Below are 27,930 nucleotides of genomic sequence, written 5' to 3' on the forward strand. Positions count from 1 at the left end.
TATAAAGTCTCCCAAATAAGCTGATATTAAATTTACAAGCTTTACAATGCAGAGAAAAAGTAACTACTTTACCCAAGTAAATGATGATAAATTTCCTCACTTTCATTACAGTATTTTCTCCTCAGAGACTGTCCTGATATAGGTTACCATTATTACTTGCTCAACAATATCGTGTTCCTTAATGAAGCATGTTGACAACTTCCAAATAGCGATAATCCATGTTTCTGACAGATTCTGTAAGTGGCATCAAGATCTAAATGGAGCTACAAACAATACACCTGAAGGAGAGGTCCTTAGAAGTCCATATTCATTCATGTAATTTTGAGAAGTCTAAAACGAATTGAAAGGAGAGCTTACATATACTAGGTATAGGTCTCCAGTAATTTCACGTAGGCAATTTTTCATTGCAGTATCAATAAACAAATACTAACATAAAACCCATTATATATAAACCAATATAATGATACAATTAACAGGCTAACTTCCTGGGCTTTTAAAATGACAGTAGTTCCTGGGTCTGAAGGAAAGTTTAAGATAAAATAGATCCTTAATTCTAATATAAATTGGAACTTTGGAATGAAAACCAAAATTAAAAGGGGGTCATTTAAACTGTTGATTTTTTTTCCTGGTTATCCCTCAGTGCCTTGGTTTGGTTCTAGTATTCCATAAGAATTAATCCTACTAGTATGGTCTTTATAATCAACAAATCTTTTAATCTGAAAAAGGAATACTCCTTGCCTGGGGTCAGCCCTCTTGACTTCTGGACAACTTGTTAGGACCTATATTTTATACTATTTTCATAATATCCTCATTTCTCACTTGGTCTGCCCAGGTTTGAGACTCAAAAGCACTGTTCACATATTAAATAGGAATGTAGAAATGATATCCATGTTTGTTCAGGTTGCATGTAAATGAGGGAGGAAGAGGGTTGTAAGGTAGGAAGAAAAGAGAGGAAAACACTGGAATGTGAGAGAGCAGTAAAAGAGAAGAGAAAAGGATTGCCTTAGCAAGTGTCAGAGCCACCAAGCTGAAGAGAAATAAAAGCAATGGAGTGTCTAGCAGCCATAAAAGGGCAATTGTCCACCTCCTAACAAACTAAATCTGGTCAATCCCAAATATGGAAATGTTTTAGTTGAAATACAGAGCTTTTCTTCTGTGGGATACAAGCACAGATCACAATCATTCTTTCCCTATAAAAAAAACCTCACACTTGGAGATCTACCACTGTGAGAAAAATCTGTTGAATTATTATATAAACTATTTCCAACTTTTGTTCCCCCAAAGTCCAGGTCTTTCCGGCAAAAAAAAACAAAAAAAAAACAAAAAAAACAACTTTAGTCCTTTCACAATTTTTCTAGGACTTCAAGTCTCTATATGTGTAAAATACAAGTGTTCATTTTAACAACCTGGAGAGCTGGACAATTCTAAGTCCAATACTCATTAAATGTTAGCTATTATGCATCCAAGACTTTTTTACTTTTTTTAAAAGTAGGCTCTACACCCAGCATGGAGCCCAACACAGAGCTTGAACTCATGATCCTGAGATCGAGATCCGAGGTGAGATCAAGAGTCAGACATTTAACTGAGTCACTCGAGTACCCCAAGATTTTCTTTTTTTTTTCCTTTTAGATTTTATTTTTTATTCATGAGAGACACAGACAGAGAGAAAGGCAGAGACACAGGCAGAGGGAGAAGCAGGCCCCATGCAGGGAGCCCAATGTGGGACTCTATCCTGGGTCTCCAGGATCACGCCCTGGGCTGAAGGGAGCACTAAACCGCTGAGCTACCCGAGAGGTCGAATTTTCTCAGTCTTTATATAAACTTTAACTCACAAAAGAGTGCATTAATGACAGGATGCCTGGGTGGCTCAATGGTTGAGTATCTGCCTTCGGCTCGGGGTGTGACCCCAGAGTCTGGGGACCCAGTCTCGCACTGGGCTCCTTGCAAGGGGCCTGCTTCTCCCTCTGCCTGTGTCTCTGCCTCTCTCTCTCTTTCTCTCTCTGTGTCTCTCATGAATAAATAAATAAAATCTTAAAAGAAAAAAAAGTGCATTGATGACAAAACTGTAGAAATGACCAACTTTTCAAGCAGTGAATACTTCCTTATATATTCACGCATTGTCTCCATTGGTAAGTTAAGAAAATGGCCTGTGTTGCCATTGCAGGACAGATGCAGGTCTTAATAATCTGTATTACCAAAAGTTCATTCGTCTGACAAGTATTTACGAAGTACCTGTGATGACTAGGCACTGTCTTGCGGCAGGGAAAACGTGAATCAACAAAACAAAGTGTGTAACTGCAGGGGTAGAGAGGGTAAGATTGAAAATTGGTTCCCAGCAGCTGGAGCAACAGCTTTCATTTCAAAAGCACTTTCAGGGGGTTTTCCCTGTTCCCAGTCATCTCAGTTTGATACGTTACCGGCATCTCCTACATCCCTGCCCCAGGGTGACCTGTACTCACAGATTACTCTTTCCAAAAGAATTGCAAACTTTTTTGGGTGAGCTTTAATAAGGCTAAATCTCATGCATACTTCATTAATCTAGATGCTTAGCTGCTACCATCAGCACTTCTAGCACATTTTTAATCACCTTCGTTTGTGCACAGTCCAACTGAAACACAAAAGCACTCAACCAAAGTAAAGCTCTGAAAATGCTCTCTGTCCTGCCCATCACCCCAAGCTTTCCTCCCCAGGATTTCGTATAACAAATAATCAAGGAACAGGAGGGAAAAGGCAGTTGTCCTTTCTGATCTCTATTTTCCAAAGTCGTACATTTCCAGTCATTATTTATAAAGATTACACGCTGACATGATAGTTGTTAAAGCAATGTCTGAAGAGTTGTGGGGGCAACAGAAGCTGCCACTATTGTATTCGAAGTTTACTCACTCCAATGTGTAAGGACCTGGCCACGTCGCAGATAAGGGCTCCAGAACGAAAACTGTACTCCTCATTTCAGTAACAGTTTTGGCATGTGTGCACATTTTCCATATCACCTACATACTAGTCTCCTCATGATCACCTAATAAGTCTGTACTTACAAAACAGGGGCACCTGGGTGGCTCAGTTAAGGCTCCCACTCTTGACTTCGGCTCAGGTCATGGTCCCGGGGCTCCGGGACCCATATCAGGCTCCATGGTCCATGCAGAGTCTGCTTAAGATTCTCCCTCTCTCCCTCTCCCTCCGCTGGCCCCTGCACACCCTCTCCTTCCCCTATCCCCACAAATAAATAAATCTTTTAAAAAAATATTACAAGATAAACTTTGTTGTGTTTTTGAAAAGGAAAATATTCCCTGATTTTCATGAAAATTACTGATATAGCATATTCCACTTTTCGATGAGGTTTATGGTTAAGATGGGGTTCTAAAGTATTCTTTTAATAATATATCCCAGATACCAGACATGCAAAATAGCATTTTTCAAAGTAATGAAATATAAATTAGCTTGAAAAAGTACCGAATGCTAACAATGCTACTCTTTATAGAAAAGATTTTTAAACTTTACTTTCAGAATCTAAAACACTGCTTTAAAATTTTCCTGAAGCAGCTCATCTTCATTTTTAGTGTGTTTTTGACTTCTTTTTAGTAACCAAAAATATACTGGAACAATATCTAATAACTAATATAGTAATTTATGATATGTTCTTTCTTCTACTCCTAGGTATGTCGCTGGAGTACCATGGTAGCCACTGATCTCCATTCTAGGCCAACCAAACTAAAATGTAGTTTAGTTTCCTCCTAAAACTACACTTTAAGAGAAAAAAATCTACCAAAGAAAAAGAATACAAGTTGCTCTCATTCTCATGCATGATGATAACTAAAGTAAAGGGACACAGTTTTGAAGAACAGATGCCACAAAGTGACAGGATGAAATCCTGCTCCCTCAACAGGGCAAAAAGCATGAGGTAGCAAGTGATGAGATTGGAGTAAAAGGACTAAAATAGTGATGGAAAGCAAGCAATGTAGTTGATAAGGGAGAGAGAACTGGAGAGTCTGGGAGAAAGCAAGGTCAGGTGGGGGGTAGGGGTTTTTGGAGAAACAGAGTAATAGAAAAAAGGGATTAACTCTCCCATTCTCTGAATCCACACACTCTTGTTTTCTACCTTCACCACTAGCAACATATTCACCACTAGCAACATATGCCTGTACAAACTGGTGCAAAGACAAGCAACCATCATTAAGGTACTTATACTACTGATGGTAGTTGGGGGTGGGGGAGTGGTATTACTTTATCTTCTGTAATTTCAAAACCTAGTCTCTAAGTTTAGTATATTGTACCCAATTCAGAGCAGGAACCATGTTCATTTGACTCAAATTCCAAGAACTTGCAGAGAAAGATGAAATGTGCTTATCATCTTTTGGCCTCCTATTCTGGCAATGATTTCTTCCATTTTTCAACTCCCAAGTGTAGAAAACTAATATACAAATTCCATTGCTATGAAACAATTTACCAGAAATCTTCATTCTCTTATTGTTTTCTAGGGAGGAAGAAACTATTTTAGACACAACCCTAAAATATACATATGCTGACACTGTCTTAGTTTGAAGCTACATTTATCTTAAAATATTCACCAGAAACTGTGATCATCTTCAATAAATCTGTAAAACAAAAATCTGCCCGTTATAAGGATACTGTGGTAGGCACAGGCACTAATCCAAAAAAAACAAAAGCTCTAACATTTACCCTAAATATTGTAATATATCTGATTTATGCTTAATCTTTTTACAACATTAAACTTTTAATCTACCTTCTGAATAAAAGCAGCCCCTATTGCATGAAAAAGTCTTAACATAAAAGGACTGGGAAAATGAATTGGGTGGGCTTCAGTAAATATCATCAGGTTTTGGGTTTTTTTTTAACTGTATGGGTCACTTTCATCAATGTAAAGTAAGAGTAAATTCCTCCTTTACTAGGAAATATTCTAAATTCCTTACCTATGAGCCTTTATAAGTATTTACCAGGGTAAGCTTGGGCACCAACAACATAACAAAAAATAAAAACAAGGTTTCACATCTAATTAATTATAGCCTACCATCAGAGATAAGACTACTGAGCTGATAATCCTGCTTTAGATAGCTGAAGTCTGACTTTGGTCAGTTTGGCAGCCTCTATTTGTAAGACTGTAAGAGTCTCTCAGTTGATCATTAACTGAATGTGGGTCTCTGCAATTCAGTACATATATGTGCTCCTGAAACAAAAGTTTTACAAAACCATGTTGTGGGATATATTCACGACATTCGCTATTCTGTTCTTTTCTGCTTCATTTAATTTGAGGGGAAAGGCAGCAACTTATTAAATGGACTCCAGAATGGGCTGCCACTAGCAGTCTGAAGATCAGGAATCTATAGATGATAAATACCAGAATGTATGTCAAGGGGCAGTATACTAGATCAGTCTACTTAATAAAACAGCCTTGATTAATCCCACCCAAAAGCTGTTGTTAAGTTCTCCTCTACTCCACTCCCTAGATACTCTCCAGTAATAACCTTCACTTCAAACGAAACGGATGGAAGAGTGATCCTTGAGGGTAATATACACCATGGCGTACCATTATAAGCACTGGAACCTATCCTGGTCACCTCCTAGCAAGGCAAAACAAGACAGAACTAACAGCACCTGTGAGAGACATCTGTGATTATGGTAGACATATACTTAGTGGAACTAAGATAATCCAATTAACATACTCATAAATGGGCATATATTTTGTTTATTTCTACATTGCAAAAATTTGAAACAAAAGGCTTTTTAAAAAAATACCCTTTTCTACATTCAGGCACTCTGATATTTTCTATTCTAATATGTGTCTTAATGCTGGTCATAACCCACTAAATCGATTTCTTGACCCACTAATGACTGGGTTGAAACCTGCAATTTGAAATATATAGTGTTAGACACACAAATCAACCTAGCAGGATAAGAGGACCACAGATAAATTATAGGTCTCTAGTGGCCACCTTTCACTAATGAGAAAAAGCCCAAAGAATTGAAAACATCAAACAAATAGTGATTGTTTATTTAGCTCTAGGAAGATCTTATGAGAAACTGTAAGACTCAAGATAAGAAAAAAATATAATACCACCCCCCTTTCAAACAACAGGTTCGTGATCTGGCATTTAATAATCACTACTACTGGGATCCCTGGGTGGCGCAGCGGTTTAGCGCCTGCATTTAGCCCAGGGCGCGATCCTGGAGACCCGGGATCGAATCCCACATCGGGCTCCCAGTGCATGGAGCCTGTTTCTCTCTCTGCCTGTGTCTCTGCTCCTCTCTCTCTCTCTGTATCTCTCATGAATAAATAAATAAAATCTTTAAAAAAAAAAAAATAATCACTACTACTGTTAATCTAACACTCGCTCCCTGCACAACATCGTGTGTATAATTTATTTACATAGGCAGATATTTATATAGGTACGTATATTTTATACATACACATATAAAATGTATTAACATAAATTATACAATTATGTACTTATTATATTTTTAATATACAAATTTAAACTTTTTTCCAGATAATTTTTATAACCTGTTAAAATAATTAAGTGTTAGATCTGAAACACAGGTCAGTTGGCCCATGAGTCTAAGCTCTTAACCACTAGGCTATAAACTTTCCACAGGAGTTCTCAGCCCTGGCTGTGCATCAAGAATCCTCTGTGGAGTTACAACAAAACAAACAGATGCCCAAGTGCTACCCAAAAAGAGATTTTTAAAGTTGAAGTAGCAAATATTACAGAGAATTACAGTTTGTAAACAATGTATCAAATATCATCTCCAACTCATGTCAGAAAAGATCTTTTTTTAAGAGCACACCACTGTGTGCCATCAGACACGAAATACCTGGTTGAAGTGAATGATTGCCTTGGTTAATAAGCAACCTACTTTACCTACAAACTGTGATTAGATCACTGTCATAATAGACTGGAATTTAATATAAAGCCATTTTGTCTTAGGTTTAATAACTAAATTCCATTTAGAATTTAAGTGCTGACATATCAAAAGGATCTTAACATAGGACAGCCTAAGTGATAAAAATTACAGACTGCACTAGTGTATTTCTATTGAATTTATCTATCCATGATTTAAACAGTTACCTTCTCAACATACTTTCCTTTATTACCTAAAAGATAAAGAATTCTGAGCCTAATGTAATATTAATAAACTCCACATTCTTCCTGGGCTCATTCACTTCCACCATCCATAAGAAAACATTTAGTAGCAAGAACACAGTACAAAATTAGGAGGTTTCTAAGGTTTCAAATAATTAAAAAGTGCTTTTAACTACATCAGTCAAATAAAATGTATGAACATAAAAACCGTACAATTTTTGACGGTTAAGTGGGTAATATGAAACCTAGAATTACCACTATTAGCAACCACAAATAACAGGGGGACTACATACCACAAACACATAAATGATTAATTACATACATACATTAGTGAAGTGATAAAAATCACTGTTAATAAGGAGCCACTCATTTTCCTCTCAGGAAAAATTCTTTGTAAAAGACAAAAACAAGCACAAACTATAAATGGTTCACATAAGCATTATCTTGTTTGGTCAAATTAAGGCTCCAACTAAAGCATTTATCTATTTCCTATTCAGGCCATGGAATGACAACACTGCAAAGGACTAGTCTATGATGTAAACCAAAAAGCTAATTACAGACCAATACATGAATAATACCTAAACTATTTGGTGAAAGAAATTACAGCCCATTACTATTAAAATCCAGGGGAAGTATCTACCCCAGTCTCTTCTATAACCATATCTCAAAAGGGAGGGGGATCACTCATCAAGCTTGTGATATATGGATTTTTTTTAACAAAAGAAAAAATACTATTGCCATAGATCCATAACCAAAATCTATAATCTAATTATTAAAATCTCTTAAAATATGTGATAATTAAATATAGAATCATGAGCATTCATTCTATCCATGACCTTGGGGTCACTGGGAGATTTCTAAAGCATACCTTTTAATCCACGCCATGGTACTTCAAGAACATGTTAAGGTAAGTCACAGCTTGGAACACTTCGATGCACCTCAAAACACCTCTGCCAGTGTATCTGTATCATTCTCCTTTCCTTTTGAGATCATAATGGTTCCGAAGAACTACAATGCTTCCATTTGAATGATAGTCTCATAATTTCAATGACTTAAAAACAAAAACAAAAAATAAGGACTTAAGTGTCAGTATGTTAAGCCACTAGTGCACTGTTAACTGCTGCCATGACTAAGAAAAAACACAGAAGCTGCTGCTGCTACTATGTCACTCTTGTCATTTTTAAGGTGAATCCTCATATGAATGAGAGGGAGTACATGCTTAATGGTCAGAGTGACAGCTTTTGCTTCATGGCGAGCCATCGAAACCCCACAAATCTCTTTGCCCCAACAGATTCTTCACCTTTCTTCTCCAGAAATGAAAATGACCTAAAAGACAGGTCTGAACACTTGGTAGGTGCTTCTGATTGACCAACTATACTATTCTGTGTTGTATGAGAGCTGGAAACCACCCACACTCCTGCACAAGAGGGAACTCGTTAATAAACACAGCAGAGGGCAACCCCGGGTGGCTCAGCGGTTTAGTGCCACCTTCAGCCTAGGGCGTGATGCTGGAGTCCCTGGATCGAGTCCCATCGGGCTCCCTGCATGGAGCCTGCTTCTCCCTCTGCCTGTGTCTCTGGCTCTGTCTCTCATGAATAAATACAATCTTTTAAAAATAAACACAGCAAAGAGTCCTGTCCCACCTAATATTAATGTCACTGAATCATTTTAATTCCAAGGAGCTCTAGTTTTAAAAAAAGCTTACTTCCATTAAGAGTATGCACGTATCCATGAACAATAGTTAACTATCAAGTTGTACTGTTGCTCTGTGATTGCCTTGGCAGGTTATTGGTCCCCCTTTCCTCCTCACTCCAACCCACCTTTCTTATATAAGAACACGTAAAACATTACATTATTTTAATGATATGAAATTTGTGTGTCACATTTTAAATCTAAGGATTTACTCTACTTTTGCCTCAAGTTTGACACTCTGTAATAGTTACTAGAAGGAATACTCAAGCTACACAAAGAAAGTAACTAAATTATCAATAACATATTGATACCAATTATCATACACAATTGTCATAAGGCAATTAAAATTACTTTAGGGTGACTGATCAAGAAATTTTTTAATAAAAGCAAACCATAAGAAGGGCTTCTGAAGGAAAAGTCACTGGAAGAGGTTACACTCTGGGCCTGTGGAACAGCTTGTATAAAGTTAACAAGCAAGAAGTGGAAAATGACAAATTTCCCAGCTAAAGCTAAAAAGTATGTCCTAAGGAGAAAGTGGAACTATTTCCTGTTTAAAAGAAATAGACTCAATTGATGAAAACCTTTCAAAATCCAATGTCTGAAAATAACGTATTTCTGAGATTTAAATTTATTGCAGGTTGTGGGGAATGCAGATTACAAAATGTAGGTCACTCTTCAGAAAGCTGATAATAGCAGCAGGATTGCACGTAGGAGAGAACTCTACCAGACTAGGCAGGAAGAAACTAACGAAGAACAGAATCAAGGGACCTGGTCCGGCCATCTTTTTTTTTTTTTTTTTTTTTTTTAAGATTTTATTTATTTATTCATGAGAGACCCACACAGAGAAAGAAAGAGGCAGAGAGAGTCACAGGCAGAGGGAGAAGCAGGCTCCATACAGGGACCCCAACATAGGACTCGATCCCGGGTCTCCAGGATACACCCTGGGCTGCAGGCAGCGTTAAACCGCTGCACCACCAGGGCTGCCCCACAGCCATCTTTTTAAAACTGATTGTTACACCACTCCCTCTAACCCCTAACCCTTCCCACCTGATCTTATATGTTAAAACTACCTGGAAACACTGGCATTGTTTCTGATATGTACTCTGTGCCTCTAAATAAATGCATCCTCCACACAACTGTGAGGTTAAAGATCTGAAGTATAGCTCCTTCCCCCTGCACATAAAAATTAATGTCAACTATTGGGAAATAAAACAAGATATAATAAATATGCTAGATAATAAAGAATAAAAGCCTAGGTCTGAAGCACTCACTCATTACCTCATTTAACTTTCAGAACCTAAAAAAAAAAAAAAAAAAACTTTCAGAACCTTATTTTATAGAGGAGAAACACTCTGGTCAAGGGACTGATCCAAGAAAGCATAGCAGTAAAAGAACTAGGACTTAAATCTAGATCTTCTAGCCAAAACACCAGCACTCTTGTACTACAGTATTGTCAGAGAATACTGTTGGAAAAAAGGGGTGGTACTGAGACTAACACTTGCTGACACCGCACCAAAAACTGTGCTGAGCATTTTCATGTTATTTCATCCTTACCTCCCACTCCTAAGACTGACAAGGTGCCTCCTTTTACAGTGAGGAGATGGAAGCTCAGAGATTTAAGTAATCTGCTATGCCAATCAATCTTCCAGAAGAATGCAAGTCCAACAGTTATGTTTGTTTTTTAATCCAGCTGATATAACGATAATTTTACAAGTGCTTCTCATTCAAAACCCAGTTAACATATGTAAATGGATTTGTAACTTAAGACTATACACACTACAGTAAAGCCACTAAGAATCAGGATCATATACACTCACTAAAATCAGAAACTCCATTTGTCCTACAAATGAAATCTACTATTTTCATGAAGTTATACACTTGAAGACCTTTTGAAGATAACTTGAAAATCACAGTAGTAATCAATATAAATTTTAGGTGACCAAATGAGCATGAAAGGTATTTTCCTTAAGAGGGTACACTGCCAGGGCGCCTGGCTGACTCAGCTGGTAAAGACTGTGACTCTTGATCTCAGGGTCATGAGTTCAAACCTCATGTTGGGTGTGGAGCCTACTTCAAAAAACAAAACCCAAAAAAAAGGGTATACTGCTATATTTTTCCAACTGGGCCCTGTCCCATAAACTAGTACCAGTATTAGCCTCATGGGAGGAGAAATTTATTAGCTAAGAGAGGTGAGGCCATTCATTCACAGTCAGGTTATCGCTAATTAAAAATACAAACAAAATAAAACAGAACTTTAAAAAAGCACAGATGGACAGCTCCCTTCAGTGCCTCAAAACACTGTTAAACTAAAAGAGAAACAAAAAGCACTGAAAAAAAATCCCCCAAATTAAGGACAGGAAACTCCTAAGCGACTTCAAATTTGAATGGAAACCAGGCTTCCACACTGCATGCCACTGTTGAGTAACAAGTTAGATGACTCAAAGAAACCATTTTTTAAATTGCTGAAACAAAATCTTGCAGAATTATTTAAGAGTCAAACTGTTATTGTAAAAAACTTGAAAGGGTCTTTTAAACAGTGTCTTCATCAATAATAGCATTAACCCTTCTGTTTAACTCATTTTATAAGCATTAATATCCAAAAGAACGGATAATAGGAATGGCCGTCAGAAATTCTGATGCCCAACTACATACCTTTGAATTTCAAAATTGATGTGTATTAAAGGCTGTGGATCTGTCTACAAAACATTTCACTTCTTATAAAAGAGACCAATACATTTCAATGCTAGTTGTTACAGCCTCCTTCACTACGCTATGTCCAAAAGAAGAGCTGCTGTCTTTGCCTTTCTAAACCCTATTATCTAACTACCAAAGACCTGGAATACACTAGGCACTAATGATCTAATTACATGAAAATGTTATAAACTCCATTTGGATACATGATTGACAACTAAAAGGAGAAAGTTCACGATATGCTCTAGACACATAAATACTTAAGTGAATGAAAGAAAATATTTAGGAATGGTTTATACATGCTACAATGACAATATTAAGAACAACAAAGATTTTGAAAGAAGGCAGCTTAACCCAGAATACCATTTTTGACTGCTGAATTTTGCTTTGTAACTATTGAATACTTAACATACAACCATTTTGAAGGTAGATCAGCACTACTGCTAAAGTATAAACTTCAGAAAATTAGAAACAGATGCCAGTAACTTGAAATTTTTGTGCTTTTACAAACAGCCTCACATAGTAATCTGAAACGGCAATGATGAATGCATTCTGATGTTCACTGCACTATTACTTACTGGGAATAGGACTGGGGATTTCTTTCTAATAACACAAGAATAAATTATGGCATATCCATACAATGGAAATTATAGTCGATAATACTGAAATTTGTAACATGGGAATATGCTAATTATACATGTGTTTTCCTACACTGGGTATGTCTGTATGTATTTATATATTTTAACAAATGTAGATTATAAATATATTTGTAAATATCTAAGCTCCATGAGATCAAGAACCATTTCAGACATACCTCCAGCACTTATCACAATGCCTTGAGAGGTGTCTTCACATAGGTGACAATAAAGCTTGATGGTTAGAAGAAAGGTCTCTGAAGAAAAGACTGCCTGGTTCTGAATGTGAATCCCAGATACACAATTTACCAGCTATACAATTTCAGGCAAGTTAATAATCACTAGGCAACTTATCTTCTCCTTTTGAAAATTTGAGATAAAAATAACATTCAGGGGATCCCTGGGTGGCGCAGCGGTTTGGCGCCTGCCTTTGGCCCAGGGCGCGATCCTGGAGACCCGGGATCGAATCCCACATCGGGCTCACGGTGCATGGAGCCTGCTTCTCCCTCTGCCTATGTCTCTGCCTCTCTCTTTCTCTCTCTGTGACTATCATAAATAAATAAAAATTAAAAAATAAATAAATAAAAATAACATTCAAAAAATGGGAGAAAAAAATTAGTTAATACATGTACAGGCTTTAGAATACTATCTGACACATAGTAGTAGTGCCCCAATGAATGGGAGATGGGGTGAGAAAGAGAGACAGTGGGTTCTCAAATACCTGAGTAAATTAATGGATACTATCTTTAAAATACAGATAGAAATGCTAAAAGCATATACAAATATTGAATAGAGTTTTTCAAACTTTGCTTACCTCAACCCAACCTACATTTTTACATAACAACCTGATACACACTCCTGTAGTTATATTGTATCCTATTCTATCATGAATTTATTTAAATGCTAGTTTGTAACCCACTAAATTCATTTCATGACAACTAGCAGGTCACTTTGTAAATCATGGACTCTTAAATTGCCCTTTATTTTTGTCCTTCAACTTTATTTCTAAACAAGGGGCAAGGGGATTCCTGGGTGGTGCAGCGGTTTGGCGCCTGCCTTTGGCCCAGGGCGCGATCCTGGAGACCCGGGATCGAATCCCACGTCGGGCTCCCAGTGCATGGAGCCTGCTTCTCCCTCTGCCTATGTCTCTGCCTCTCTCTCTCTCTCTGTGTGTGACTATCATAAATAAATAAAAATTAAAAAAAATAAATAAACAAGGGGCAAGACTATTTACCCATTAAATCAAGAATCTAAGGTCAGAAAATACTCCAAAAAAGTTTTTGATTTCTCACATATTTTTTTATTCAAAATTTTATTCTTTACCCTTAAATCACCAGAAATCTTACAGAAAAATTTAAGACCATTAAAAAGTGACACAAATTTGCCAGCTTTTAACATATACCCAGATGAACTTACTCTTGAAGAAATTAAATTGGGTAAGAAAAGAACACAAAGTTAAGAAAGGAATGAAAGAATACAGGTTGCTGGGTTTAGTATCTAGATGGAGAACTGCATTCCCACAGGGTCTTTTCTGATCCAGCTTCTGGTCCTCTCCAAACTCATACAAAGACAACATATGTTCTAGCCACACTGGAACTTACACATCTCTCAGAACACACTATGGTGTTTTAGATCTCCTGGCCTCTGCACATGCTATTTTGCCCCACTCTCCCACATCCCTGAACTGCAGGAGCAGTGTGAGAAACAGACTTTAACATCACATGATAATATAAGAATAAAGGAAAGAAAAAAATGAAATAGGTGAGACTAGAAGCGAACAATCTTTTAAATGTTTTCAGTGCCTACAATGTATGACATGTGAGCCAAGTTGGTATTTTTACGTAAATTCTCCCAAGTTAATTATGTATAAAAAATGTTTAAAAAGAAAAATAGCAAATGCTGAATTGATGAAACAAAGTCTTTCAAATTAGATAATGTAATGTACTTGATGTGTTCTTTGGACATTTGAATTTTAAACAAGTTTGGCAAACCAAGTCCTCAGCAACAGTCCAGTTATATATGACGACAGAAAATTAACCACCACTATTATCAAAAGTATGAAAATCACATATTCCAGGAACTTCAACTCTAGTTTTTGGCAATGCTAAAAAGGATTATAATAAATCTAAAGCTAAATCTGATTGAATAATTTTTTTTTTTTTTTATGATAGTCACAGAGAGAGAGAGAAACAGAGGCAGAGACATAGGCAGAGGGAGAAGCAGGCTCCATGCACGGGGAGCCCGATATGGGATTCGATCCCGGGTCTCCAGGATCGCGCCCTGGGCCAAAGGCAGGCGCCAGCCAAACCGCTGCGCCACCCAGGGATCCCCTGATTGAATAATTTTCAAAGAATCTAACAATAATGAACTACTCTGATTCCCATTCTGATAATAAAATCGTAAGTCCTTTTCCAATGAGGAACAAGGGGACATCAGAACCTACAACTAAGAGGATAAACTCAGGATCAACAAGGCTCAATAACTAAAGGACACTTGCGACCTAATAATTTTGAAAGATAGAGTATTCGGTTAATTTTACTTTGGAGGGACTCCCAAATGGGAAAACTCTTTTCTTAAAAATGTATGTCTTAATCTTCAGTAACTCTGATTAACAACTTCCATCAAAGTGGCCTGCTGCTGCTGCTACCACCCTTACCGTCGCAAACACTCAGGATTCAACCACGATGTGCATCCGTATTTTCGCTAGAATTCTAGATGGCACAGTAAACACAGGTATAATTTAAACATAAACACACACATGCATACACACACACACACACACACACAACTATCCTTTTTCAAACGGACTGATGTTAGCAAGTTGTTACCTGTCCACGAGACCAAAGGTAGGAGGGTGGGAAAAGTGGAGAGGGACATGAAAAACCAGTAGTTCAAAAGTGTTGAGTAAAGGACATTAGGGAAGGAAGAGTAGTAATAGTAGCAGTAGTAGTAGTAGTAAAGCAAATCAGCTCATAAACCCCCACGTTTATTCAAAACAAATCAACAGAAGCTTCTTTCCATTCCAAGACTTGAGAGGAAACTAAATAAATGGTGAAGAGACTGAAACAAATTCACTTCTACTTTCTTAGTACTTTTTATGTACATACATACTTATAAAAGTGTTTATGGGTGGACGGAGTTTGTTATTTCTCCTTCAGCTTAGTTGCCCAGGGAGCTCTTTATTTAAAATAAAATGTAGGGGATCCCTGGGTGGCGCAGCTGTTTAGCGCCTGCCTTTGGCCCAGGGCGCGATCCTGGAGACCCGGGATCGAATCCCACATCGGGCTCCCGGTGCATGGAGCCTGCTTCTCCCTCTGCCTATGTCTCTGCCTCTCTCTCTCTCTTTGACTATCATAAATAAATAAAAATTAAAAAAAAAAATAAAATAAAATAAAATAAAATGTAAATTTTGGTGGCTTAAAAGAGTATGTTGTCATGAGTGATACAAGAATGTGCCAATCAAGTTCTGGACTTGGAGTCAGAAATCACAGGTCAGAAACTTACTGGACATGTAACTTGTCAGCACTCACAATGTGTCTGTGTCTAACACCAGAAAAAAGCTGCAGTAATAATGCTTATATGGGAAAGTATCTAAAACACTGCCCCCCTGAGGAGGCATAAACATTTATTTACTTTGCAAGCACAATGACAATGTCTGCTAATGCCACAATGTTAGAATCAAAATAAAACATGTTCCTAGGAATATTTTAATGTTCAAGAAGTACTTATGATTTAAGTTCATTTAAAAAAATGTTTGCACTTAATCTTTATTCCAATTATGGGGGCGATGATCTAGTCTGTGGCTCTAATTCATGCCTTCAAGCAACCTCTCCTTTCTCGACAAATTCACTAGCTTAACAAATATTTGAACAACTACAACGTGGCAGCCCTTTTTTAAGCACCAAGGACACTTCAGTGCACAAATCAGACCAAAGTCCTTGGCAGAGTTAACACAATAATTAAGAATTTCATATGGTGGTAAATGCTATGAAGAGAAACCAAGTAGGAAAGGACAAGGACAGGAGATGGGGTACAATTTTAAATAAGCCCTCACTGAGGTACTATTTGAGCCAAGATCTGAAGGAGGTGTTGAAAGGAGGATTCCATGCGAATGAAATAAACAGCAGGTCCAAGATTCCTGAAGCAGGAGACCAGCGTGACTAGAACACAGAGACTGTAGGTGGATACTAAATGAGACATTACATGAATGTGGGTGGGAGTGTGGACGCACATGTTCTGGGGGACACCACTGATCACGAAGGCCTTCAGCTTTTTATTCTAAATTTTGAGCCAAGGAAGATCAACATCTGAGCCAAGAAAGCTCAGCGGGAGTCTGGCTGGTGAGCAGAGAAAGATGGTAAGGCAGGAGAGAAGCAGCAGCAGAGATCAATTAGGCGGCTACTTGACTGTGGAAGTAGAGATGACGGAGCCTTACACCAGGGGGAAAGCAGTGGACACATCACTCATGAGGAAACTATGGGCCTATTTTAAAGGTAAAATGACAACAACTCTGTTCACACACCGGATGGTGGAGTTGGAGGGAAAAAAGGAAGAGGCAATGGTGACTCCAAGGTTTCTCGAGGCTCAGCAACACAAAGGACGGAGTTACTTACGGAGACAGGGAAGACCTCAGAAGATTTAAGGAGGGAGCTTTCAGTAGTTTGGCTTGGACATAATAAATTGGATATGCTCAGATATTCTAATAAAGTTTATTACAGTTTATCAGAGCTTTCTGCCAAGGCTAGGGAGATGTGGCCAACCAAGTTAGTCTACTTAGTTCTCTCCTGCAATTGGATATAAATATCCAATTTAAAAAAAGGAAAACTGAGGAGGTAAAAGTATTATTTATTAAGCAAGTGTTCTGATAATCTTATTATTTTAATTACACATCCTATGCCATCTGCACTTCTCAGTATTAAATAAAAGATAATGTGGTAAGAATATTTAAGAAAATCTCTAATTACAGAGACTAATCTGGGAGAGAGAGAGTCCATATTCAAACACTGTAGAGGTAAAACAAGGCAATTTTCAACTAAGAAGAGCAACTTATCTGATTGATGCTCTCAAGCCACTAAAACACCTCTCAGCCTCAAACCCATAGATTAGAAATAATGATAAATAATAAATTTAACAGACAACATTCACAAAGTGCTCTCCACATGCTAAACATCTCATTTAAATCACCAACTACCTTCTGATAGCTTATCTTTTACAATGACACTGAAAGAAATAAAGCTAAAGAGCTATCCTATAACTTTAGTCATCCAAGAAAGAACTACTTTAAGTCTCCAGAGACTCTTTAATCTGTTGTTTTAATTTTCCATTACCATCTTCATCTATATTTTGTATTCTGTGCATGCTTTTCAATTTTCCAGTGCCAAATGTTATGAAAATTTGATGTGCAGCAATATATGTGGGTGTATGTTTTGATAGGAAAAGAACATCGAGGAAAAGCATACATTAATGAGTTCTCAACACATTTTCCTAAGATGGAATTGTACTGAAATGTATTAACAGAAGTCACAACTCAGACAGCAAGTCCACAATCACAACTCTGCTAGAGAGTAATGGACTGCAGAGAACAAGGCAAGTGAGTACGTGTTTTCTAAAGAGTAATGAATCTCCCTCATACACTGATTCTCACCTCTCTTTCTCATTGTAACTTCAACTAGAAAATTATTACAACAAAGGAATCAAGATTTTGGAGACAGTTTTACTATTAACAGGTAACACCTTCTTGATGGCAACTCATCCAGCCCTACCTTATAAAAACCTGTATCACCTAGGTTAGTTCATCAGTGCAGGGGATGTTTTATTTCATCCACTTAATCATTCAAAATTCTTTCAAAAACTGATTCCTCAGTCAACCAAACTACAATATCTATTACAACACCTCTCTGTTTGGGGCACTTCAAAGCGCACAAAATTGTGTACATATTACTAAAGCTTCTCAAAATCCCAAAGATTATATTAAAAACCCCAGGTCTTCTAAATTCTGTTTATGCTACACCTCTGACCATTATGGGGTCTACCCACTGGTAGGATAAGCATTTTAGGTCATTTTTCCAGTAGCCATGATATGTAGGAGTTATACCTTTTGTACTCCTCTCAGTGGCAACAAACACTATTTCCTAATAGTGGATCTATACAACAGTACCATGGCTTGCACAGTTTTATCAAATTCAATTTTATTGTGTTCATACTCTAAAAACAAAAGGCCCACCCCCACGCCCCCGCCCCCAAAAAAAAGCAACAAAAGCAACTCAAGTATCCACTGGCAAATAGATGGATTTTTAAAAAATGTGTATGCATACAATGGAATACTATTCTCTCATAAAAAGAAATTCTGACACATGCTGTGTAAGGTGGATGAAACTTGAAAACATGATGCTAAGTAAAATAAGCCAGTCACAGAAGGACAAATACTCTATGAATCTACTGATTATGAGGTACCTTAAGTCAAATTCAGAGATAGAAAAAGTAGAATTGTGGTTACCAAAGTACTTACTGGGGCTCAGGGTAGGGAGGAATGGGGACTTACTATTTAATGGGTTCAGAGCTTCAATTTAGGAAGATGGAAGAAGTTCGTTCTGGAGATAGGATGGTGGTGATGGTTGTACAATGATATGAATGTACTTAATAACACTGAACCATACAATTAAAAACAGCTAAAATTTAAAATTTTTTGTCACATGTATTTTACCACAATAAAAGAGTGAACACATCTTATAGAATATATCAGTGGAGTAACTTCTATTTCTTTATATTTTAATTAAAATTTCCATTACTTTCCCCAAACCTAGACTTTTCCCAAATATAATTCTCATTCCACTTTTACTGACTTCATAAAAGGCACCACCTATGCATTCAGAAAGCTACAACATTCAATGTTTTAACTTCTCATTCAAAGCCGCCAAGACTTAAAAACTGATTTTAAATCTGTACCACCACTTGAATCTGATTCCTTCCTCTCATTTTTCATGCTATGGCCTTCATTATAGCATATGATCACTGTAACCTCACAGCCAATCTCTTCCATCCTCAAAATCCTAGCCTTCACAGTTACTGCTCTTGAAATACAGCTCACATGTAAAATCTTTTTATAGGGGAGACACCTGGATGGCTCAGTCAGTTGAGCATCTGACTCTTGGTTTTGGCTCAAGTCAGGATCTCAGGGTTGAGATCAAGCCCCAAGGCAGGCTATGGCTCAGAGTCTGCTTGAAATCCTCTCCCTCTCCCCCAACTCGGGCTCTACCTGCATACACATATGTGCTCTCCAATAAATCTTAAAACAACAACAACAAAATGTTGAAAGGCTTCCACTGTCTATTCAAATTCAAACTTCTGAACAACACATTAAAAAGTACTTTGTTATTTGGTCCAGCCTACATTTCTAGATTCATCTTCCAGAAGCCCCTTACCTCCTAAACTCTATATCAGATTCTTTATTCCCTTTTCCCTCATCATATGTACTAGGCCCTCCTGCCTCCATGCTTTTACTCATGCTTCTTTATCTGTACAGAATCCCCTATTTCCATTCCTATTGAAATCTATTCATCAACTCTCGCATATGCCATATATATGTAAGTAATATAAACTTTTGAAGAACAATTTGGCAGGATCAAAACTATAAATGCATATATCCTAGCAATTCCACTTCTCAGTATGTCCCATAAAAATATTCATGCAAATGTGGCACACAAGGATATTTACTACAGTGTTGTTCCTAAAAGAGAAATACATCTAGTTGTGCACCAAATGGGAACTGGCTAAATAAATGGTTACACCTACATTATGAACATGGAATACTACACAGATTTTAAAAAAAGAGCAAAGTAACCCTAAATATATTCCAAGAACTCAAGAGTTGCCTTTAACTTTTAAAAATACACATAACACATAAAATATGAACACAACATGAGCCCATCTACCCTGAAGAAAACCCAAACTATGGGCAGCCCGGGTGGCTCAGTGGTTTAGCGCCGCCTTCAGTCCAGGGCCTGATTCTAGAGACCCAGGATCGAGTCCCATGTCGGGTTCCCTGCATGGAGCCTACTTCTCCCTCTGTCTGTGTCTCTGCCTGCCTCTCTCTCTCTCTCTCTCTCTCTCCCCCATCCCCACCCTGTGTCTCTCATGAATAAATAAAAACAGAAAGAAAGAAAGAAAGAAAGAAAGAAAGAAAGAAAGAAAGAAAGAAAGAAAGAAAGAAAGAAGGAAGGAAGGAAGGAAGGAAGGAAGGAAGGAAGGAAGGAAGGAAGGAAGGAAGGAAACCCAAACTCTATGTACGTACTTTAAATATGTTAAGTACACAGAAAATTGTCTGGAAGAATGCATCCCAAAATTTTAACAGTGGTTACCTGTGGGGAGGGGGGTGGAACTGGGGCTGATCATAATAATGACATAGGAATATATTCTTGTATTAACTGCGTAACATGTCAACAGATAACAAACAGGAAGAGCAGACTCTCACTCCTGATCTATTTGGCCCGAGCCAGTTCCTACCCCATTTAGCCAATGATACAGAACCTAACCGAATGGCAGTGGCTATAAAGAGCAAAACGCATGCAGCCTATCTTGGCACAGACGCACCTTGGCATTCACAGCTGTAACACACTTGGGTCCAGCTCTAGCAGCATCGAGAAAACAGCCAGTCTCACTAGGCCACTACTCAGGCTTACCTTTCAACTGGCTTTCTGTTTTCTTCCATTAAAGGAATGTTTACAAACACTGGCACTCGTGGCTTGTGAATAAACTCATCTGTCGCCAGCAAGAACCACATCCTGACTGGAAAGGCAGAGAACAGAGTCGGTCCCTGAGTATTCCTGAACAAAATCTCCTGCCTCCGCATTTCCAGAACTCATCTTCCTCTCGTGTAATTTAAATGTTTAAAAGTAAGAAGAGGAAGAAAAAAAATCCTTGCTTAAGTTTTGCTGAAACCCTCAGTCTGGATGAATAATTTATTCTCCTATACTGCAAGGTTCCTTGTGAAAGGTGTCTGATCGTAGGAGCCTCTGTGTTCTCCTTATGTTATAGGTAAAAGCATCCATAGAGTCCCCACTAAAGCACAAAACTACTGAGGACTACACTGTCTTAACATATCTTTTGTAAAACTTAAGGTGTTCAAAATCCTTGCCTGTACCACGTTTTCAAGAAAGGACTCTGAAAAGCATTTGTGGAAAATATTCCAGTGTATGACGCTAGGCGGTTCACAGATATTTTTGACTTCAGAAATAAAAATGTCAATAGGCAACATCAATTCAAAAAAGACTCAATACTAAGTTTTAAATAAAGTTCCATTTCAATGTATCTGGCAAAACAAAAGCCTTGAATTCGAAGAGAATAACTCTCAAAATCTACACAAAGTATGAAGTATAAAACTTTCCATGGCATTTAAACAGAAGAAAGTTCATCCCTGTTGTAACCTAAAGGAAAAACCTTATCAGGTCTGTATCCCATTCATATGATAAGAGCCTAAACATTTTTTTTAATGATTTATTTTATTTATTTATTTTTTAAAGATTTTCTTTATTCATGAGAGACAGAGAGACAGAGAGAGGCACAGACACAGGCAGAGGGAGAAGCAGGCTCCATGCAGGGAGCCCGACGTGGGACTCGATCCTGGGTCCCCAGGATCACACCCTGGGCCAAAGGCAGGCACCAAACTGCTGAGCCACCCGGGCTGCCCTAAGAGCCTAAATATAATCACAGCTTCTGCATATTCTGATTATTTGATCAATTCCCTATATAAGTCTTTGCCAAAATATGAAAATACAAATCTCTTTTACTACATCTTATGTATGCTTTCCTTGCGATGTACATTTGGTGGTAAAAACACAATCCTGTCTTCTCATATTTTATATTAACTAAAATTGACAGATGCAAAAATTATTGAAAATGTTAAAATTTGCTGAAAATATTCCTTAATAATGGTATATGTGATGTCATGCTCTGAAGAATATTGTGAATTTTAAGAGCTAACATTTATTAGTAAACTTCATGTGTAGAAAAGATTGCCTAGTATTATCTCATTTACTTACCACCAGCTCTGTGGGTAGGTTTTAATAATTCCATTTTATAAATACAGAAACTGAGGCTTAACAAAGCCAAGTAACTTGTAGAAAGGAACATTTAAGCAGCAGAGCCAAAATTCAAAGCTTAGTCTGAGCCCAAAACTAATACTTACCTGCCACTCATCTTAAGTAATTTTATATATCCAACCAAAACAAAAATAAAATTCTGTTCTTCTACACTGTAGGTTTCTCTGCTGTGAATTACTTCTTAGGCAACTAGAAATAGGGGAATGAGGCTGGTGTGAAAGGAAGTCGTGTTGGCAAATAACACGATGTTTCCTAGCATGTTAATGTTTTGAGGCCACAGGAACAAGCTCCTTCACAATTAGAGGGCAACCCTTAGCAACAGAATATTGATTATTTTAAGGAAAAAAACCTGAAAACCTACAAAAGTACTTGTCTTTCTTGTAAGTAGTGGCTGATTCAGTGGCTTGAGGAATTGTTTCTCTTTCAGCTAAATTCACTTATTTGGCAAAGCTGCCTGTGCAGATGAGGAAGCAGAAAAAAAAAAAAAAATCCCCCTGTATTCAAACAATGGACAAATGAAGAAGGCTACACATCTTGGAGTAGATTTTTAATTTTAATGAAAATAGGCTCTTACAGGTTCTTCCAGAACCTACATCTAGGAGGCTGGAGCTCAGGAGGGTTTAAGACTCCAAAGATTGAGGATTGCGTAATACAAGGTACACAAAAGCTAGTCTTTTGTTTTTTATTAGAATTGCTACTGGTTTGGGTTAATATCCAAGAGCAGAGTTCCATGGATTTTCAGTAATCTCCCCCATCCCTTTTGCTCCAATAAGCTTTCTTACTTACACAGCAGGATTTTACAGACTTGAAGACTTGTCAAAGATATATATGGCATCGTGGCAAAAACTCTTGTATGCAGGAGACGAAACAACTCTTATGAACCTCCTGCATATATGGACGTAATAAAATGTCATGGATAGTTTTTTGTTTGGTTTTGGTTTCTAAAAGCTTTGAGGTGAACGCCAAACCTAAAGACAAAACAATGTGGATCCCTGGGTGGCTCAGCGGTTTAGTGCCTGCCTTCTGTGCAGGGCGTGATCCTGGAGTCCCAAGATGGAGATCAAGTCCCACATCCTGCATGGAGCCTGCTTCTCCCTCTGCCTGTGTCTCTGCCTCTCTCTCTCTCTCTCTCTCTTTCTCTCTGTGTGTGTGTGTGTGTCTCATGAATAAATAAACTTTAAAATAAATAAATAAAGACAAAATAATGAATGTGTGTTAAAACTGCTACCATTAGGACAAAAGTGAAGAAGTAGAGATCCACACTCCTTTGCATTTACAATTTAAATGACTTTTTGTTGATCCTTAAGCAAGGATCAACAATATCATAAACAATATCCACTCATTGTGATCCCAGGCAAAGGTGCCAAGAAACACACCCAAACACACAAAAGCAGCTCTTAGCATATTTTCCTTCTTAACTAGAGAAGCTGATATTATAGAGTAACCCTACTGAGTAATCTATTGCATCAACTAAGGCAGTAGGTTCTATCCAGCATACATCTAACTCCAAATATAAAAACAGAAAGCTCATAGAAAAAGATAAAACACAGTTTGTATAGAAAACAAGCCATGTAAAGATATTTTGAAAGACAGTTGCCCTGAATTAATTGCTATAACATAAAGCATTCTCAAAAAAAAAAAAAAACAAAACAAAACAAAAAAAACTGTTTCAAATGATGCCTGGAGACCTAAGTATGTGGTTAAATGGGTTCTAGTACCAATTCCAACATGCAGAGGGGATTTCCCACACTAATAAGCAATTCTCTAGAGACCAGCAGGATGTCCTACAATTCAGCTCAAATCTAACACTACCCAGAGACAGATTCCCCCAGGTGAACAGTTCAGTTCCACAAGACTGCCCCCTTCCCCCAAACATCAGATGCTGGTAGCAAGCCAAGGTTATTAAACCCATGCTTCTGACAGACCAACTATAGATTGGAAGCTCCAAGCACCTTCTCCTTGAGTTTGATTAATTTGCAAGTGCAGCTCACAGAACTAAGGGAAACACTTTACTTATGAGACTTCCTTTATTATAAAAGGATATAACTAAGGAACCACCCAATAGAAGAGATGCACAGGGCAAGGTATGGGAAAAGGGCAAAGAGTTTCCATGCCCTCCCCAGGGACAACATCCTCCCAAGTAAACACCTCAGCCCCAAGTCTTCACCAACCTGGAAGCTCTCTGAACCCTGATCTTCTGGGGTTTGGTGGAGGCTTCATTACACAGTCCTGATTTACTAAACCATCAGCCTTTGGCAACTGGTTCAACTTACAGAGGTGGGGAGGAGGGGAGGACTCAAAGTCACAGGGTTGGCTCATCACAGGGTTGGCTCCGTGGGCAATCTGCCCCCATCCTTAGGCGCTTTCCCAAAGTCATCTCATTAACACAAGAAAGAAACTCTTATCTCGGGAATCATTTAGGAAATCCCAAAGGTTTTAGCAGCCGTGAGCCAAGCACTGTAGGTAAAGACCAAAATATATATAAAAAGACAGTGTGGTCATCTGACTGACCAAATACATATTTCTTATAAATCACAATATCACAATGGTCAAATATATATGTCTTTTCTCATTGATCTAAATATTAGACCTTCGTACTGCCCTACTTCCCTATCTCTATCTGAATCTTAGTATTTGTTTCCCATGTCAGATTACATACTAATCTCTAGAATAGTACTACATTTATTGTTTAAATAAACAGCATTGGGAGAAAAGTTATGCACCTTACTATAATAAAGTAAAAATTCTTTTTTACAAGTAATTATTTAGGTAATCCAAAATTAACGTGTAAAACATATTAACTCCCGAAGAGAGGAAAAAATAAAACAAGATGAAACCAGAGAGGGAGACAAACTACAAGAGACTTTTATTCATAGGAAACAAACTGAGGGTTGTGGGAGGGGAGGATGGGAGAATGGGGAACTGGGTGATGGACATTAGGAAGGGCACTTGATGTAATGAGCATGGCTGTTATATAAGACAGATGAATTATGGACCTCTACCTCTGAAACCAATAATACATTATATAATAGAATGTAAATAGAATTTTTAAATGCAAAAAAAAAAAAAAAAAGTCCGTGACAGATTCCCAGTAGGAGTAGAAATTCAAAAAACAAAAGAAAAAAAGGGGGGAAATGTTAACTCCTGGAAAGTTCTTTTTCTTTACAATTACATTTGGCTCAGGCAAATAAATTTGTTCATTTTCCTTACCTAATTTAGAGGAAAAGTTATTCAAAATAATGTTTCTTACCAAAAGTTGGCCTGCCTAATTTTTTTTTATCCGTCCCCATGAAAATCCAGAAGCCACACAAGCAAATTAGTACTTTGGATACAACCTCATCTCAGATGCTCACACCCAATTATCTATTCTCCACATCAAATGAGAGTGACCTTGTTATTACCATTGTTTAGGCCAAAATCCACAGGGCCATCGCTGACACCCCTCTTTACTTCACATACCATACATAATCTAGGTACACGCTGTCTCTAGGCACACACACACTTTATAAGTGTTATTCCTGCTTGCCAAAATGTTCTTCCCCCATACATACACACCTCAATTCTCCATTTATCCATTTATCCTTTGGCTCAAATGTCACCTTTACATAAGTGAGACTTTACATAAGCACTCCATCTTGTTACAACCTCTTCCTGACATGATACTCCCTATCCCCAACTTTCTCTTCTAAAGCCCTTATCTCAATATTTTACTTCTTTGTCTTTTGTCTTTCTCTCACTAAAATGTATTTTTAATATGACTTTTTTTTAAGATTTTATTCACGAGAGACACAGAGAGAGGCAGAGACTCAGGCAGAGGGAGAAGCAGGGTCTCCGCAGGGAGCCAGGAACCCGGGGCCACACCCTGAGCTGAAGGCAGACGCTCAACAGCTGAGCCACCCAAGCGTCCCGTTAACAACACTTTTTTTTAAAAAAAGATTTCATTTATTTAGTTGAGAGAGCATGAGCAAGGGAGAGGGAGAAGCAGATTCCCTGCTGAGCAGAGCTGTCAAGGGGCTTAATCCCAGGACTCCAGGATCAAGACCAGAGCCAAAAGCAGACACTTAACCGACAGCCACCCAGGCACCCCAAAGTATGACTTAAGTAACTCACACCCCCAAGCTCCACCGACTAAGCGAGCCAGGTACCCCTTCTCACTAAAATGTAACCTCTATACACTGGCAAAGATTGTTTTGTCTTGTCCTAGTACCTAGAACACAGATGACACTCAAAAATCTTTAAATATGACACCAGAGCTCATTCTATGTCAGAAGACCCCAACCTGAAAAGAGATATCCCACAATATGAAGGATTGGTAATGGTGCTCTCACTGATTTGTTTCAGAATATCACTAATTACCTACTTCCATGACCTGAACTCTTAGAAAACAGGGAAAGGCCTTAGGATGATTTCCTCAACAAAACAGATATTGGAGAGAATACTAATAATCAAGCACTCTAAATAAATAAATAGCAGAAGGGTACCTCTTTCCTCCTAGTATTCGTTCTTTACCAAGTAAAAAAAAAATGATTAGCTAATCACATGAGACTATAACAGGACAGTCAAGGAGCACCTGGCTGGCTCGGTTCATAGAGCATATATGCAACTCTAGATCTTGGGGTTCTGCACTTGAACCCCATGTTGGACATAGAGATTACTTAAAAATTAAAGAAGGGGACATGAGAAAGATAAGAGAGAGGGGCACCTGGGTGGCTCAAGGTTGAAGGTCTGCCTTTGGCTCAGGTGGTGATCCCAGGACCCTGGGATCCAGTCCCGCATCAGACTCCCCACAGAGGAGCTTCTCCCTCTGCCTATGTATCTGCCTCTCCCTCTGTGTCTCTCATGAATAAAGAGAAAGAAAGAAAAGAAAGAAAAGGAAAGGAAAGGAAAGGAAAGGAAAGGAAAGGAAAGGAAAGGAAAGGAAAGGAAAGGAAAGGAAAGGAAAGGAAAGGAAAAGAAAAGAAAAGAAAGAAAAGAAAAGAAAAGAAAAGAAAAGAAAAGAAAAGAAAAGAAAAGAAAAGAAAAGAAAAGAAAAGAAGAAAAGAAAAGAAAAAAGAAAAGAACCAAGATACTTTTAAAACTATAGGCTTGACCAGGTTGAAAATGGCAGCGGGGCAGCTGTGTTCCGGCTCTCTGGGCTGCTAGGTCGGTCCGGGGCACAGCTGGGGTGGTCCATGTCGAGGGGTGCCCACGGCGAGGAAGGGCAGGAGGGCGAGGAGGGCTCAGCTCGCACGTGGAAGGCCCTCACCTACTTTGTAGCACTCCCCAGCGTGGGAGTGAGCATGCTGAACAGATTCCTGAAGTTGCATCACAGAGAACACAAGAGACCAGAGTTCATCGCCTACCCCCATCTCCACATCAGGTCCAATCCCCTTCCCTGGGGAGATGGTAATCATACTCTATTCCATAACTCTCATGTGAATCCACTTCCAACCGGCTATGAAGATGAATAAAGAGAACCTGGACCACCACCCAGTGAGGACCACAGGACTGGTTTGGACCATGACTCTGCACACGGACCAGCAAAGTATATGAGACCTTAAGCTCACCTTCCTTACTTTGATGACCAGTATACTAATCCTCCATCCCTTTGCTTATGGCAGGAGATGGCTTCAACAAATAACTTAGATTGGTCCATGAAAAACAAAAACAAAAAACCTATAGGCTTACATCTATTATCAATAACCTCATGCTACATATAAATTTTACCCTGAAATATTA

At 38.2% G+C, this 27,930-nt stretch overlaps 2 protein-coding genes across 6 annotated transcripts in view; one reads left to right on the forward strand and one right to left on the reverse strand.

Annotated features, from left to right (window-relative positions):
- Positions 1-27,930, reverse strand: part of RBPJ (recombination signal binding protein for immunoglobulin kappa J region) — a 224,898-nt gene that overhangs the window by 58,897 nt on the left and 138,071 nt on the right. The window contains exon 2 of one of the 5 annotated variants that reach the window (XM_038533544.1): positions 7,966-8,148. The exons of the other annotated variants lie outside the window; for them this stretch is intronic. Within the exon in view, the coding sequence (XP_038389472.1) occupies positions 7,966-7,982 (17 nt within the window). The 5' untranslated portion in view covers positions 7,983-8,148. The remainder of the gene's footprint in view (positions 1-7,965; positions 8,149-27,930) is intronic. 5 annotated transcript variants of the gene reach the window in all.
- On the forward strand, positions 8,223-27,711 carry LOC119876115 (cytochrome c oxidase subunit 6A1, mitochondrial-like). The gene is made up of 2 exons (XM_038532124.1): positions 8,223-8,434; positions 27,296-27,711. Exons 1-2 carry the CDS (start codon positions 8,223-8,225, stop codon positions 27,660-27,662), a joined length of 579 nt encoding a protein of 192 aa, XP_038388052.1. The 3' UTR covers positions 27,663-27,711.

The sequence above is a fragment of the Canis lupus genome, chromosome 3 (assembly GCF_011100685.1).
Source record: "Canis lupus familiaris isolate Mischka breed German Shepherd chromosome 3, alternate assembly UU_Cfam_GSD_1.0, whole genome shotgun sequence".
In the NCBI taxonomy this organism is placed as follows: Eukaryota; Metazoa; Chordata; class Mammalia; order Carnivora; family Canidae; genus Canis; species Canis lupus.

What these genes read in the sequence shown, in the direction of transcription:
- LOC119876115 (XM_038532124.1), top strand. Translation starts at nt 8,223, where the DNA reads ATGACTAAGAAAAAACACAGAAGCTGCTGCTGCTACTATGTCACTCTT. An exon ending in GAAAATGACCTAAAAGACAG is followed by an intron (nt 8,435 to 27,295) that starts GTCTGAACACTT and finishes TTAAAACTATAG; the next exon opens with GCTTGACCAGGTTGAAAATG.